We start from the raw sequence: 17723 nt of genomic DNA, 5'->3' as shown, positions 1-17723 counted from the left end.
CATCAGATTAAGCTTTACCACAAGTTAATCAGATAATGAAAAATTGAGCTTTATACAGGATGCGATTCACTTAGCGCTGCAAATACTTTATTGATCAATCAGTAGAAAGAATTTTAAGAATTGACCAATCAAAGAATACTTCAAAATATTTACAGTTTAAAATGAATGATATTTTTGCCGCTCTCTAGGGCGTAATGGAAAGATATCATGTTATCTTTGTTTAACATTTGATGAGCAACAAGGATAAAATAATCTGGATGGCACTCGAAATCTAAACACAGCTCGAGTTGTAAAATTCTTGAAGTAGAAATCGGAGTACTTCACGTAAAATATTTCGGAACAAATTGTGTGTAATCGAAGCAGCATAATTTATAGTAATTAATGTAAAAAAGTCCATCAGAGTCTACATCAGCTGTTCGGATGCACAGAAAATTTTTTATTTTCGTGTGAAAATTTTCTGTGTATCCGAACAGTTGATATAGGCTTTGATGGGCTTTTTTACATTTTTCATTGATATATTATTTCGAGTCTCATTTTATATATTTGTTTATATAGTAATTATAAAGAATTTAAAGCGATTCGATATATAGTGTGAATACAGGCTCGGCTTGTAAATCTGTAATTTATAAAATTTGAAGTAACTAGCGAGGAGAAAAACGTAGTATAGTAAATTCATTCATATTAATCGCAGATCGAGAATATTCGATTTCACCATGGTGGAAAAACATAACCGTACTTTTTAGTGCGATCGAAAATGGAATGTGATAAAGAGCATTTTTATCATCTACTTTACTGCTTTGATTCGAAGAAAACGGCTGCCGAAGCTCATCGATTCATCTCAGAAACTTATTCCGAGTTTGCTCTATCAGGTAGCACATGTGAATACTGGGACTCTCGACGATTTAAAAGTGGTAATTTTGATTTGAAAGACAAAGAACGTTCAGGTCAAAAAAGTTCGAAGACACCGAATTGCAGGCATTGTTGGAAATCCAGCACAATCTTCAGAACTTGCCAGAAAATTAAATGTTGATCAACAATTACTAAACGTTTACATGGTATAGGAAAGATTCGAAAAGAAGGTAAATAGGTTCCATACGAATTGTCTAAATTGACTATTTAAAATCAAAAAAAAAAGGGAAAGAAAATAAAAGAAAAAATTCGAAAGAAAGTGTAGAAGGTGCACATAAAAGGAATAGATGTGCTTCATAGGTTATGTTGTGATGAGTTCGAGTGCGTGAGTTCTTGTTGCGTCTTGCTTTGTCCTTTTCGCAAAATACTTGAGGAATTAGTGCCGTAGAATATCAACCGAAGTAGCTTAATTAAAAATACATTACTATAAAAAGAAGAGACTGTTTCGATAATAAGAATCTTACAGAGGTTATGACGTTACGTTTCGTTCGACCACGATCATCTGACGGTCTCGGAGATTCGTGACATGCAGTGTACACTCCCGACGAAGATGGAGAAGCCGAATTCGAAAGAATCCATCAGCTTGCTCGATATGCTGTCGGAAAGCGATTCCGACAGCACTGACCTGATTCTCGCCCCTCAGAAAAAGAAGAAAGTCAAGCGGTAATACAGCGGTATTACTTATATTTATGTTATAAAGCCTTTACACGATCTACAATGTAATTCATGACAGAATTTGAAACAGAATTCCATTTATATAATTTTATGTAATCAAATTATACATCTAAAGTGAGCTTAATAGGAATATTGCTACAAATGACATTTTATATATCATACTAGAGTTTGCGATTGAAGTTGAGATTGGATTGGAATTTGACTAATTAGTGCAAAGTTCATTAAACTTGATATTGGTTTTCTTTGTTCCAAATAGGTAAATTCGGATCTTAATCTCTAATCTGATATGGACTAGGATAACAGCATTGTGATGATATCTTTTAATTGCAGACGGCACAAATCACGGATCTTGTCTAGAAACCGACATAGTAATTCTTGTGGCTGTAACAAGTCGGATATGAGGATTATATCCTTGTGGTTAGCAGCTGTATTGATCACGTTCTGGCTGATCGCTTTATCCTGGTTAGCGACTATACTGTATGGCGAGATTAAGAAAATGGATATGTCTATAAAATCAGGTAAATGTCATTTTCATTTACTTGAGAAGTATAATTTCTTTATCTTTTGATAAATAGCATTTGGCTGTCAGAATTAAAATAGGAAAGGTTCTAATTAAATCTATTTGTATCTGCTATATGTATGTAATTCCATTATTTATTATAATCTCTCTTTCTCTGTGAACGAAAAATTGTAAACTTTAAGCACTGTTTCTAATAATTGAATAATTAAAATAAAATTTATGCATTTAATATAATACAAACGTCATATTTTGTGTATGTTTTAACAGTTGTAGATAAGTATTTTAATAATTTTATTACGTAAATTAAGAATATCTTGATATTTATTAAAATTATCTCAAGTAAATCATTATGAATTTATGTGCTATATATTTCTGTATTTTCTAAATATCTAATATAAATCTGATTAATGAAGAAACAAATTGCATATTTATTGTATACACTAATTTAATGTTAACATTAAATACTTTTTATTATATTTTATGTATTTTCAAGTTTCAAATAGTCTGTAATTTGCTATTTTCTGCATATATTTCCTTAATATAGAATTCATTATTGCTTTTTCACACTGAGAAGAAATTTGTTCATTTAACTAAAATAATTTAATTTGTCTTTCTTTCGATGAAGATGTATGTATTTAAATCAAACATATATTTGATTTAAATACATACATTTTCCAACGAAATAATGACGACTAAATTAATTTAATCAAATGAACAATATTTGTTCTCAATACAATTAAGTATCATTTTTTTAATGTAAATTCACAATCACTATTCGTGTTTTTTTTAACTATTCCGAATGAAATCCTAGAACATGTATTTCAAACACAGTCGTGATAAAAATAATCAAATCCAATTCATGCTCTTATCAAATTAGCACCCGACCTCGCTTCGTTTCACTGTTCAAAATTCCCTATATGCAGTATGGTTGTTATCAGGGAAATCCCTCCAATGGGGCTTCAGTCGCCCACCAACCCTCAACGAGTCGATATCGGACGACGCAGCTGGCGAAAGAGTGTCGCGTCGCGACGCCGCGCGTCGTTCCGCGATTACCGGTATTTTGTCGACGGCTTTGTGAGTGTGTTGTCCAGGACTCCGTTGTGTTTCTTCACAATTCGCAGATCGTTCCTTGAAAATTCTTGCCTGAGAAAAACGAGACGTCGCCGTCGCCGCTTGTGCCGTCCGCCCGTTTCCGTCCGCCGCGCGGTAATCGATTAGGAATCGCTTCTATAATTCATCCCCCTCGTAGGTCAAGTTCTGTGTATTCTATGTGAGAACTTGTTATTCAATTCATTCTTCCTGTTTCTCGTCTTATTTCTCTGCTTCGTCTTCTTCTTGTTCGAATACTTTGCATTCTTCGATTATTAAATATGGAACTCGAATGCGATGAAATATAAATGCTAGGAAGATATTATAGGTTTCGGAAATCGGATATGCGGCGATCGAAGATATTCAAATATGAATGAAATTAATAAGGGATATATTAACGGGGGATTAATAAAAGATATATTACAATATTTCTCTAATTTTTAACTTTTTATCTATAAAATATTTAATCCATTATTAATGTAAGATATTAATCCTCATATTTAATAATATTATATATAATTATATTATATTATATAATAATATTATTTGGGGAAAAATATTAATCTGAATTTAAAAAAGATATTAATCCTTAGTATTTTTTATTAAATATTTTTTATTAAATATTTTTATTAAATATGAAATTATTAAATGTAACTATTAATATTGTATATCTCACGTTAATAATGGATTGAATATCTCGTAGATAAAAACACGAGAGAATGCATATACAAATAGATATGGAACAGAAAAAAAGGATCAGAAAAATATTTTTAATATTTGAATGAGATTAACATAGAAGATTAATTTCTTAAGTAATGAAAAAAGAAGAGGAAATTAAAGACAGAAAGCACAAATGCAAATAAATTGGAAGTGATAAATTAGATGATGCCAAAAGCGAGCAAGATAAAATTGATTTGCATGCCGCGAGGAACATATACGGGGAGCGTAAAGTCGTCCCTGACATTTACATAGATTTACATTTAAAAGATTAGCCTCTATGAGAGCATACAAAAAGTAGTTTCCGACTTTCGTTATTAATTTATTTGTCGTAGGATCGTCACGTAACATTTGACGCTGACCATGAGAGAATTGCCTCGCCGTTTTTTTCTTTTTTTTTCTTTGACTGATTTTTATTTATTCATGTGAGAAGAGATGCTTTTCCTAATTAAGGCGGAAAAAGAGGCGTGCCATTGACATAAGCTTGCATGCGTATTGTTGCGCGATCGCAATTCTATTTCCCTTACTGACGCAAATGCAATGAATATTTAAGCAGACACGCGTACGGAAACTCCGGCGTTGAGTCGACATATCGTCGATACTTCCATGATATCGCATTTTCTCTTCAGAATTTAACATAGGATATTGTTAAGTAACTAACTAACTGAAGAAGCGCCAACTACAATCTCAAACTTAAATGTTGGCAATAATTCTGTACATTGAGAAACTAACGTACTGAATTTTAATAAATATTTATTTGAATTGTGCTAACTTTATTTATAATAAATAAATATTTATTCAATAAAAAAAAGATTATTAAGTTGAATTTATAGTTGTATCAAATAAATATATCTGTATAATATTTAATAAATATTTAGTTGGTATTTTCAAATAAATTTATTTAAATTCAAATAAATATTTCAAATAAATGATTCATTAAAATTTAGAATTTTTTTTAGTGTATGTAATTTATTTTAAATACATTTACTTCAGATATATGCAGATTGCGCGTATAATGATGTATTGTATCAGCTGCTTCGTTTTCGTTTATCAATTCAATAATCGATTCGTATTTATTATTTACTGAATTGGATATATTTATCAGAATGATTAATATTTTGAATACCGAATGTATTTTGATAAGATAGCCGACTATCTATGTACGGAAAGAATAATTCTAATAAAGTATCTAAAAATTTAGCTAAATACATGTCTAAAAATAATTTTGTTGGAATATTAAAATAATTATATAGAAGACGCTCAAGCATAACGGACAATGTTGCAAAAATTTGACATTCCAGCAACCAGTTTGTGTGTCCTACATAATTATTTTGATGGTCTAAAATAATAAAATTATTTTAGATCTGTATCTAATTGAATTTTTACTTTAACAAAACCGTTCATTCCATAGACTTTTAAAATGCGAATAGAATGTATGTAAGAGAAACCGACGATGAAAGGCTTGATGCTTCATATGGTATTAAATGTTAATTAATCGACAGAATTAGTCATACAGTTATATACGCACGAAAGTTCTGCGTATATCGGCGAGGACAGACGGCTAAGCAACATCCGCTTAATTAGCAAGGTATCTAACGTTTGTCGTTAGCATTGCCGATATACGCAGTTGCTTCCTTTCAACCTCATTGTTATCGCAACTTCGTCGTGAAACATAATTCAAGCGACACGCAACGTTGTGCACAAAACGAAGATTTGAAGATACATGACTCTGCAAAAAATGCGTCCATGATAACGTAATGCAATCATGCGATTTAATTAGGTATCAATGAAAAGAGGATTTCAGCCATGGTGATTAAGCGAAATCGATTATTACAGTAATCAAATCGTCTTATTTATCGTTAATAGTATGCATGCAAAATTGCATTTGTCGTCGACTCGCGGATATGCATATTCGGTAGATTTTGTTTTTCCGTATTCGTAAATTCGCCAAAATTCCGGAGGCTTGGAATTTCAGTGCATTAAAATTTTATACGTTCATACAACTATAAAATTCCAAGATTTTTCAATTCTGCTTTGCAACGGTTTCTCTCTCAACATTGCTCTTTTTTTATCTTCCTTCTTGAATCCTTAATTCAATGAAGAGCTGATGATATTTTTTTAGTCTGAAAAATTTACTTTATCGATAGGAGGTGAATAATATATAATATAATATATATAGCTACTTTGAAACTAGTAATATTTAAATGTGAACAATAAAATGGCCTTTTTTCCTCAACAATCGGTATCTTATCGAGTTCAGGGCCGCGAGCAAGTAATTGTGTCGCAACGTATTTCCATCCAGACGCGCGCGATCGACCCACATCATATAGAATTAATTAATTCGCACCCGAAACCCTTTAAATTGGATTTTAAATCGCGTTAAAATAAGAACGGACATTCAAGAGACCCTAAATAAAAGAATTTTTGAACAAATTAATTTTCACTGCTTCGTTTTAGCCATAATAATTCCATCATTCAATAACTACATAATTATAGTAATATCAATTGAGGTGTCAATAGGTTAAATGATAATATTATCGTCACGCTGATTTTACGTGGTTAAATAATCAATTACGAAACAAAAAGACAAAAAGTTTAATACAGTTGACATTCGTACTTGTATATTTTGTTCGTAAGAAGGCTATCAATAGTAAGGTTGATATTTTACTTTGAAGGTTTCGACATTCGAACATTGAACTTCGAAATTTCGAAAGCATTAAAAACGAAGAATTAAAATTATATAATTATTAATTTAATATAGCTAACAATAACGCATATATTTTCATAAAAAATATACTACAAATATATTTTAATTTTTTCTCTATAATTAAATTTTTTGAAGCTTAAAGACATCTTAAAATTCGGAAGTTAGAAATTAATTTCGAAGATTTAAATTCTTTGAAAGAAGCTTCGAAAGAATTTGAATTTTCGAAATTGTCAAAAAATAACGATTCTAATCAATATAGTTAATCGCGGATTTATTCCTCTCTCTTATCTAATCGATTTCATTATCTAAAATTAATTATTAATTATTTATTATTATTTCGATATTTATATATTCCGTTTTTCTTCGATCCATTCTGGACTATGTTTAAAACAGAAAACGATATAAACGATTCCAACTCTTTGCTCGCGAAGCAAGGTTAACTTTTCTATTATCAAATTGGATCATTAAATTACCGTAACTAGGATTAATAATTAAATTTCGTTTGAAAAATATCTATGTATATCAGATTCTTACGAGCGATGATCAAACATTTAAAGCACTTCTTGCGTTCATTATCGCGTTTATCAAATAATTCTACCGTCGTACAAATATAAAGAGAGCCTTGGAAAGATTAACGTTATGACAACGATTGCTCTTATCAAAGCCAGCTCTTTGCCTTTTTCTCGCCGTTGAGCAATTTTGATGTGGTCGTTCTTTCATTTAAGATGTAATAGTCATTGTACATCGTTGCGTGTCACGCATGTTCAATTCAAATCCAGCTTTTCGATCGGTATATATGTGTACATACGTGTGTGAATGCAAAGGTGATCAGGTACCGGCCGACTGATAAGAGCTTCTTGCCTCAGTGATGAACGCGTCGTTGTAACGTTCGGTACATAAAGTTCGTCCGTCCACTTAGTTTCTTAAAATCTTCTAATTTCCATGACGCAATCACGTGTAGGATTTTTTTCTCTGCTTATAAAATTCATCTCTCGTCGAGATTATATATTCACTTCCTATATTTCAGTTCCTCTCCTGTGTTTATGAAATTGTGATAGCGTGAAATTGTAAAGAGCGTGTTTGGATGTACAGTTGATTTGTTGCACTGTTTGTAAGGTATCGTTGTTTATCATGCTACGATTATCGCTTCATTGCGATAACAAATTACTAATTAAATTTTAATCGAGAGTTTTAAATCTGGCTCTTCAGATACACAACTATCGCGAACGTGATAATATAATGAAGTGTAATAATAGATTTATGTTGGACATTTTTTATTTAATAAATTATTTAATAAAAATATCGTTTCTGAATTGAAAAATCATGAGATAAAAAATAGTGCTGGAGTTGAGAAACGTTGATTAAAATTATAATATTATTATACAATTTTTTACCAAGAGTTTTCATTCTTATATGTATATTTTTTACCTAATATTACATTAAAATATTACATTTAAATGTGGTTTATAATCCTATTTTTATCTAACAATTTACTTAACAGAGCATTTAATTCAAAATTAATTTCTTTATCAGAGGAATTGCTTGAGAAATCTTAGCACTTACATTGACATGTTTATTTGCATTAATGAACTTTATATCAGTTGTTTTTAATTAATATTTGTGTTAATCAATTTTAAATTATTATTAGTATTGTGAAACTTTACTTTGACGCTAATTGCAGCAATAATTTTGGTAGCGATATCATTCAATTATTATACATTTTGTAATACAATCACTTATCCGTGACGAAATATAATTAATTTTAGAAGCAATGATCAATTAACGAATATACATAGATATATGAGATACAATTAATATTTGAATGAGAATTGCCAATTAATTAGTTTATCAGCTCTCTGGACGATTGCGAGCCCCGAAAGCATAGCGAGAAAGCTATTAAATTAAATATTTTTCGATATTTTCGCAGACGAAGATGTAGACTGAAGTGAAGGTTTTTGTGCCGATTAATTCGCACCGTTTGAGTTCATGTAGGTATCGAGAAGTTGCGCAAATTTTGTGTCGGCGGTCAAGCATTATTGTTAGCTAATAATTAAGAAATGATAACGAAACGATTCTCCAAACTCACGGCGATCGTGCAGTGTCTGTCGAAAAACATTGAAAGTGAAGTGTATTAATTGGGAATTCGTCAAGGATATCCTAAAAAATAGGTGGCGCGGTTTTGCTTGAGATGGACTCGGTAGCGGTGACGGTGCCGCTTCGTCAGCCGACGAAGAAGATGAAGAAGAGAAAGGAACTTGACGCTCTGGCACCGGCGCACGCTATCTCCCGTCGGAATTCCGGGAAACGCAGCTCGCAGGTGAGTAAAATAATTACAAGGGATGTTTGGAAAATAAAGATACAAAAAATTTTACAAAAAACTTTAAATTTATTTTAAAAATCTATTCACAATCTTCACGGTAAGAACAGTTTTACTGAAGTATCTAAAATTTTAACTAGATACAAATCTGAAAATAATTTTGTTAGATCATCAAGATAATTATGTAGGACGCTCAAACTGATTGTTATATAATATTAAAACTTTTTGCAATATTACTCATCATGCTTCAGTTTTCTACATAATTATTTTGATGATTCAATAAAATTATTCTCAGGTTTATTCCGTTATATCTATATAAATTTTTAGATACTTCAGCAAAATTGTTTTTTCCAATTGTTCGGTGAGATTATTTATATACATACATTTTTCTTTTTCGACATAGTTATTCAAAATATTTATTGATAGTTAATAGGTGTTTTTGTAAAAAAATATCAATTTTTGTATTCCCGCGTCTCAAAGGTCTGCCGCCAGTCTTTTGAATCACATCATGATCTCTTCTTTTATCTTAACGTCGTCAAATTTTTTCCCAGTCAGATAAAAGTTCAAAATATGGATCACCATGAACATTAATGAACGTCAGACCTTCCGAGAATTTACATCATTTCATGACATTTTGTCATAAACATATTGAGTCACAAACATATTATCACTATAAAAAGACTGATGATTTATTTATGAATTTTCGTTGAATGCCCATTTCTTAAGAAACATCTAACCAGAAAGAAGTTTGATAATGATATAAAATGAAAGAAGAGATTACGTTGATTCAAAGGGCTAGTAGAATTCTATGATATAGGAATACAAAAGCAGATTTCCAGATTTAATAAAAGTTTGAATGGCGGTAACTATATCGAAAAATAAAGTGTATGTGTATCAATAATTCTCAGTGAAAGATTTGTAAATAGTGTATTTAGAAAGTAAAGAAGGAGTGTTTAGAAAGTAAAACTACAAATTAAAAAATTTATATCTTTACTTTCTAAACACTTCTTCGCAAATTCGATATCGATTTTTTCTCTGCGAAAAACAAAGTGGTAGTCAAAGTGATTCTCGAAGTGAACGATGAAAAATAAATGATAGATGAAGTAAGATCCTAAATATGTAATGTATAATGAAAGATATATTTGGCACCAGCATAGATTTTACACCAAAGACGCGAAAACACAAATTATCTTCTCGAAATCATTTGTGTCAATGTTTGCACTGTTCCCCGAAAATAAGAGAGTCAAAATATGAATACAAACTCGTCGATGGAAAATATTCCGCTAATGTGCTTGAAAAATTTAAAACAAAATTCAGTGCGAAAAAGGAAGATAAGAAATACTTATAAAAAGAAATGATGACTGTAATATAAATGAAGATTATGTTATTATTTTTTTAATTCTGATTATAGAAAATACATTTGTTTCTCTTACATTTTTATAGGAATTGTTGACTGACAGTAGCGACGATCGTTCGGAATATTGGAATGTCTCTACTAGAAACGGACGCAAATGCAGAGGCAGAAGGGGACATGTTTGTCCCGGATTCCTTAAGGCTTGTAACGCTTTTTTGGCATGTGCCTCAGTATTAGCGACCGCCAGTCTGATATGGTTATTCATCGACGTTCGTCAACAGCTTACCGCTCTGCGAACCGAATTAGACCAAGGTATTGGTCTAGTATCTGCAAAGTTCAGCATTAAGTGGTTAAATCAAGTTAATAATTAGAGAAGAAAATATCTAAACTTAACTTGAATATGCAATATAATTGTTTTTATATATAATATCTAATGTACATTGAGACAAAAAATTTATTAAATCTTAAGGTAGAGCTATTCCGTCAGTTTCAATCTTAAAGTATAAATATAAATATAAAAATTTACGATAGCAAATATCTTTTTGCAGTAACATGCTTAACTATCTTATATAATCATGATTGCTTCTTGAAAGCACAAGTTTAAATGATGTTTTCAATATACATTGTTCAGGAACATAAATACTATTGTGAAAAATGGATAGAAAAGCTTCTAATATATATATTTTTCATAAATAATAATTAAACATTTACTTACAATAAATATTTATTTAATAAAAAAATAATAGTTAAAGTAATAAATGTTTACATTTAGGAAATATTTAGTTAGTATTTCCAATAAATATTTATCAAAATTTAGTACATTTTTTGCACGAAAAACCGATTTCTGTAAATATTTTTAATTAGAACCTTTCAGAACTTAGAATCGTTATGATATCTCATAATTCTATACTTTTTTGCACTTTTGTGCTTAATGTCTTTTATATTACAGTGATAGCGGGCAGCGAGGGTGTCCCGGACGCTTTACAGAAATGTCATTCGTTGTCGAGAGATCTCCAGAACAACCAAACAATAATTTTCTCCAGACTGTCCGATCTTAAACAGCAGATAAATAATTTTACGGTACAGGTAAAACCGCACAAGTAACATAATTCAATTGCGACCGATTATTGACCCGGATGACTCACATCCTTCTGGATCGATATTTTTACAGTTGGCGCATATTCAGCAGGACTTGCATAAAGTACAGGAGTACTTTCAAGCCGCGCCCGAGATGGCCAATTTGCCGAAACGCTTGGATGAGTTATCAACTAGCGTTGCAACATTTGGTAGTCAAATAAGGGATCTTGGAGCTACAGTGAATACCCTAAAAGAGACGAACATGAGGGTACAGGATGCACAGACTACTATGCAACAAAACATTAGCAGTATTAAGGTAAATACGATCAATATTGAAGCGGAAATGAAAATAGTAGAAATAAAATTAACTTGTTCAACGTTCATCGCCATATTTTTGTAGCACACTATATTAGAATTGTCGAACATTACTCAAAAGCCTCAAATATTGAGCATTGATGAAACGCAAATTAAGACTGACAAACTAAATCTCACGATATCTCATTTAATGAATAATTTAACGCATGTTAATGAAACCTTGTCGAGCAAATTGCAATGGGTCGCCGATGATCAAGGCAAAGATCGCGTAAGTATCATGTGATATATAGATTTTATAATAAATACATATTTGGAATATCAAATTGTTACATCTCATTTTTATCATTACAGAAAAAATTAGTTTCACTTCAAGAAGCAACAGCGGCCATTAATACAACAATGATATCTTTGCAAGGGGAGTGCGTTAAAATGTCTGAGCAGGCTTCCGTTCTAGCATCGATTCAACAATTAACAAAAAAGGTGCACATTAATACAAGATTCTACTAATCGATGTTTTGTTAATCATCAATATTTCTAATTGTTATAGATGAACGAGGTACGCACAACCGACATAGAATTAATTGGCAAGTTAAAGCAGTTGGAACAATCGTATAACGGACTGAAGAACTTTACTAACATAATATTCACGACTGTGTCTGAGATGCAGAATCAGCAACAGATCAATAAGATCAAGTTAAAATCGTTAAGTGGTGATGTGACAACGGAAATGAATCGCGATGCGATAGGTAATGTCATATGTAAAATTTCTCATAAAATTTCTACTTGTAAATTCATAACCATGCATCATCTTATTTGCAGATGTAAATAATATTGCTCAGAAAAAGAATGACAAATCTCAAATGTGGCAGAAGCGCAGTTTCAGCGAGCAGTAAACGAACTTAGAAGAAACTCGTTTAAAAAGAGACTTTCACATTGGTGAAAATCACAATTTAAGAAGCTGTGTATTTGTAAATATTAATAAATTAAGTACATGTTATGCATGTACATAGAAAGATATTTATGATACCGCACGAGTATCCAGTGGAACAATAATCCATCGTGATCCTCGATTGATCTGCAATTGCATTGAGAAGAGACTATCGTGAGCGTGCCGTGGCCTGAATGAAGCTACTTACGTCGAGCAATAACTCAAAGCGTATTAACATTATTGTTAGCGAGGCGAACGTTCTGTATTCGACCTAGATTAGATATGTCAATTCCTAATAACATTAAATTAATAATAACATAAAAACACACAATGTAGCAAGAAAGATAGTTCAGAAATACTATGGAAAGTACAAAGTCGACAGCCGCCTGGAAAACGAATTCTCGGTAATGTCTAGGAAAATGTTTATATTTAAGTAACGGCAGCGTATACCGAAAGTTTTCTACTCTTCTACATTTTGTAGCGTGATACATACGCTATTGTATATTTCTCCAAGTTTTTCAGCGTGAAATAATAGTGTTCTTTAGATCGTAGAAAAAACTATATATAAATATCATGATTCAGGATATCTATGTAAATACAATATTATTTAACGAACAATACAATATTATTTAACGAACAGTGTGATAAAATGATAGAGAAGTAATTACATATTCTAATTGCGAAATTAATTAAGTTTGGTTTGCACGGTTAACAAACCAATTTATTGACGATATATATTTTCGACTTTCAGTTTAGTAACACATGCACTGTACAGTCGAATGTACAGTTAAATGTGATGGTTAAAGATGTTAATCTTTCTGCGACAAATAACTTTCACTGTTGCAGATAGTATTGTAGTAGCTTGATCAAATTTTTTTAACAAAGAACGAGCATTATTTTTATATATATCGAGGATAACATTTGCGAAAAAGGATAAAGCGAAGTGAGTTTTCTGAAAGCTTGTTGCATCTCTCTTTAGTACATGCGAATGAATTGTTTTTCAGCGAATCTTTAAATAACTATAGGTAGAATGTACAGAGAATTAGACAGTATTCGCATGTAATTATTTCGCTTACAGTTATATAGAAAAATCTAGACGAATGTGTCCCAATATTTCTCACAATAGCATGCGAGAAGTTACTGAAGATCAATTTTTTGAAATATAGTTTTGACTATGCATTTATTTGTGAATTTAGGAAGATAATTACGTGCGAGTATGTGACATAAATCGGCTACAACAATATCGAAGTGAATTAATAAAAAAAAAGGAAAAAGGTATTTGACGAAGTTAATATTATTTCTTGATGTATCCTCAGCATTATTGAACATGCGAGTTTGATAAGCCATTTATTGTTTAATGAAACTCTGAAATGCTAAGTCAAGCGGAAGAAACCTAATCGTAATTTTTATATAAAGGATCCCATACTGTGTGTGTGTGTGTGTGTGTGTGTATGTGTGTGTGTGCGTGCGTGCGCGCGCGCGCGCGCGCGTGTGTGTGTGTGTGTGTGTGTGAAAATTAATCCCGGTGAAATGAGTTAACTTTCATATATAATATAATGCAGCTTATAATGTAATAAATAGAAAATATAGACAATGTTCGATAATGAATAATTTTTGCTATAGTGTATCAGTGGTGTAAAACGTGCTCGCAGAGCATCTTTAATACACTATATGCATTTTCCAGCAAGAAACACAGATAATACAGTGTAATAGAATGAATCATTACATTCTTGTTGTTTTCTAATGTTAAAGCTCAAGTAATATATAATCTATGTTATACTATATCTCTCTTGCTGGAAAGCATCATTTAGCTTAGAAACTATTCATGTTTGAGTGTGTCTTGTGTCTGTATATTGGTATTCATAATCAGTTCTTATAGGTATTTGAAACTATCTTAAATACAGTCTCAAAATGTCATAAGTTAATCACAGAGCTATATTAATCATTATATTTTAAGATATTACTTAAGATAATCTTGAATAAGAACGAATTATGAATATCTATGATATTTTTTGTTATATATGAAAATTAACTTATTTTCAGGATTCAATTTTCTATGTAATTAGTGCAAGTCTTTTATTTTGCGAATGTTCAATATTCGTGAAATTCCATACTCATACCCTATCAATTTTCTATTTCTTTAAACAATGTTAATTTAGCAATCAAATGCGTAATCTCGGCATTAATTTTCTTTTTGTTTGAGGACAGATGCGAATTTTCTTTCTCGTTGATTTGCGTTTCTCCGGAGGAACGCAGTCTTCTCGACGCCCTCATGGACTCCCAAGCTCACCATGCATCTCGGTATGCCCCGCTCGCAGGCCGTTGAGTCTCGCGCGATTGGTCGGGCCTCGTAATTCTGTACGGTGCATCTGGTGCAGCAGATGCGGCGTGTCCCCATAGTCCAAGCTTCTCATCTCTTTTGTGGACGATTCGATCGCGACTGGATTCTTCTGATCGTGTAGTCACTGATATTGCCGTTGATTTGCCGTGTAATTTGGCGAAAATTTGGCGCTCGGATACGAGAGTGCTTACAAGTAAGTACGAAATTACGTCCAGTTGACACCCATTTTATCACATTTTATTGTGTAATTTTATCTTGAACGTAAGCCTCGTACTTTTTTCTTGATTTAATTTTCGCTCATGTGTTTTATTTTATGCACCGCCAAATTTATATATTTGTTAAATATAATTCTGAATAGAAAATTCTTTCATGCATTTCTCTGATTTCTGCTGGCCGTTTCTAGCGGTAGATCGATACTTTTACTCGTATATCTCACGCGGGAGTCGCTTTGTTCTGATCGTATACTACGCATTACTATTGTTCGGGAAGTCAAGCTTGAAGGTCATGTCATTGGATAAAAGAGGATAAAATGTCTAAACCATTCATCGATAGAATTTTTTCAGAATTCGCAAGTGATTGTTCTTTTCATTTCACTTGAAAACTAGCGTTCTTATCCTATCTTGATAACTGATGACAAAAGTCACGACTTTCTGAAATGAATCAGTTAGTTGGCATGTTATCATCGCGATTTGTTGTGTGCGAAATTAGTATTGCGTCTTCATGTGAGCCGAAGTGAATCAAAACGAGACAAAATCCGGGAAGGAGATTATCGTTACAGAAATTACGACGCGTTTAGACGTAAACAAAGCGTTCGTTCGATCACTGACCCCGTACTTCCGATAGCCCCGAGTGATCGATTGGTCTGTGATTTTATTTCACGATTGAGACATCATTCGCTTCAATTCTAATAATAGTTATTCGATCGAATTATTCCATCTTGTATAGTATGTATATTTTGATTTTTACGTACATATGTTTTTCGTTATTGTAACTTTTCTTAGTTTATCTTCCTGTCGCTTTTATTCATATGGAGTGGAAAGGGTTATTGCAGCCTGTACTTATCTTACCCATGTTCTTTATACTTTCAAAAATCATTCTCTTTGCTTTCTGAAGCGCGAACTAAGAAATAATTAGTTCTTATCAAACTAAAATTATGTTTCAATAATATTGTTTTATTTTTTTTTATGATAGTAAATAAATATATGAATATATATTATTATATACATATATCTGTTTATTGTGCGTGCGTGCGTGCGTGCGTGCGTACGGAGACTCTGGCATATTTAAAATATATATTTTAAATAAATTTTTGGAATCTTTTTTATATTTTTTATCTTAAATAAGTCATATCAATAGTGTAGTTTCCACTGAGGTTTAATCCGGATCAGAATGTAAGAACCAATCGACTACAGTCGAGCATTCTCTGGTCGTTCGACTATAACAGAGGAATATTCGACTGTAGTTGGTTGGTTCTTACATTCTGATCCAAATTAAACCCTCGATGGAAATTAGGTCAATTATACACAACATACATAAGATATATCATACATTATATATTGTATGTGTATGTGTATATATATATATATTTATTATATTACATAACATACACGCACGCACGCACGCACACTACATATATATAAATATTATATATATATATATATTTATTTATTTATTTATTTATTTATTTTATACGTTTCTTCTGACTTTTCGAATTTTCCATTCTCGAGGCCATCTCTCCGACAATTCCGACGCAGTTTTACGTTCCGGTTGAGCCCGGTTTTAAATCCTTGACACGCATAAACAAAGCGACGTAGCGATCACTGACCTCCGACAACCAATATGCGACGTACGCCCCGCTTCAGGCTTCTGCGGATCCAAGTTTCGCTTCGTCCTCCATGATCCAGCCTTTGCATAGTCAATTCCCAGCCGCGGATTCCCGTGTCGACGTTTCACCGCTCGATCGATAAGATAAGAATTGATTGTCCTCCTCGATCAACATTCGCCGAACTTCAGGATCTCGATCGCGGAGAATTTTTGCGCGACATAACCTCATTCTGAGATATCTGCAAATATCTGTCCCCAGTCCCCACGTACATATATCATGCGATCGCGTAAAATGTCCGTATGAAAACACGACTGGAAAGTACAGAAAGGAAATCAAGGATTACATCTCGAAACCTGCACAATTTATTAAGTTAAATTAATTTTGAATGTTCTCTCTCTTTCTCTCTCTCTCTCTCTCTCTATATATATATATATATATATATGTGTATGTATGTATGTACATATATATTTATGTACAGTGTTTATATGTACGAGGTTACTCGCACTTATGTCGGGGTTATTCTAAAAGAAAAAAAAATTGTTAGCTTCCATCACGGTACAATCAACACTCAGCATCCGGCACGCTAGAGTTCCGGGTTCCGGGCGCTGCTAGTACGTCCCGAAACCCGAAATCCGAAATCCAAAAGGGTGAGAAAAAAACGGCTAGCAGGGAAGAGAAAGAAAGACGGAAAGGGACAGTGCGCGCATTGCATTACGTCAGGTTAGGATGAGTGACAGTGAGAGAGAGAGAGAGAGAGAGAGAGAGAGAGAGAGAGAGAGAGAGAGAGAGAGAGAGAGAGAGAGAGGAGGAGGAGGACGGTACGGTACGTTACGTTACGTACGTACGTACGTACGTCGTCGTTCGTCGTCGTCGTACGTACGTAACGTAACGAACGAACGAAACGAACGAACGACGACGACGACGACGACGACGACGACGACCGTACGAC

General features: G+C 32.4%; 2 protein-coding genes across 2 annotated transcripts; both read left to right on the top strand.

Annotated features, from left to right (window-relative positions):
• The first annotated feature begins 1459 nt into the window (after positions 1–1459).
• On the top strand, positions 1460–3182 carry LOC105618686. The gene is made up of 3 exons (XM_012200217.1): positions 1460–1572; positions 1915–2102; positions 3043–3182. Exons 1-3 carry the CDS (start codon positions 1460–1462, stop codon positions 3180–3182), a joined length of 441 nt encoding a protein of 146 aa, XP_012055607.1.
• Positions 3183–8805: 5623 nt separating this feature from the next.
• On the top strand, positions 8806–12573 carry LOC105618675. Its single transcript, XM_012200206.1, has 8 exons — positions 8806–8934; positions 10378–10600; positions 11238–11374; positions 11460–11681; positions 11766–11948; positions 12032–12160; positions 12228–12426; positions 12500–12573. The coding sequence occupies exons 1-8, from the start codon at positions 8806–8808 to the stop codon at positions 12571–12573; spliced, it is 1296 nt and encodes a 431-aa protein (XP_012055596.1).
• The last annotated feature ends 5150 nt before the right edge of the window (positions 12574–17723 follow it).

Source organism: Atta cephalotes, assembly GCF_000143395.1.
Source record: "Atta cephalotes unplaced genomic scaffold scaffold00001, whole genome shotgun sequence".
NCBI lineage: Eukaryota > Metazoa > Arthropoda > Insecta > Hymenoptera > Formicidae > Atta > Atta cephalotes.
The sequence above is the reverse complement of the archived record's forward strand: the minus strand, read 5'-3'. Positions and strand labels throughout refer to the sequence as shown.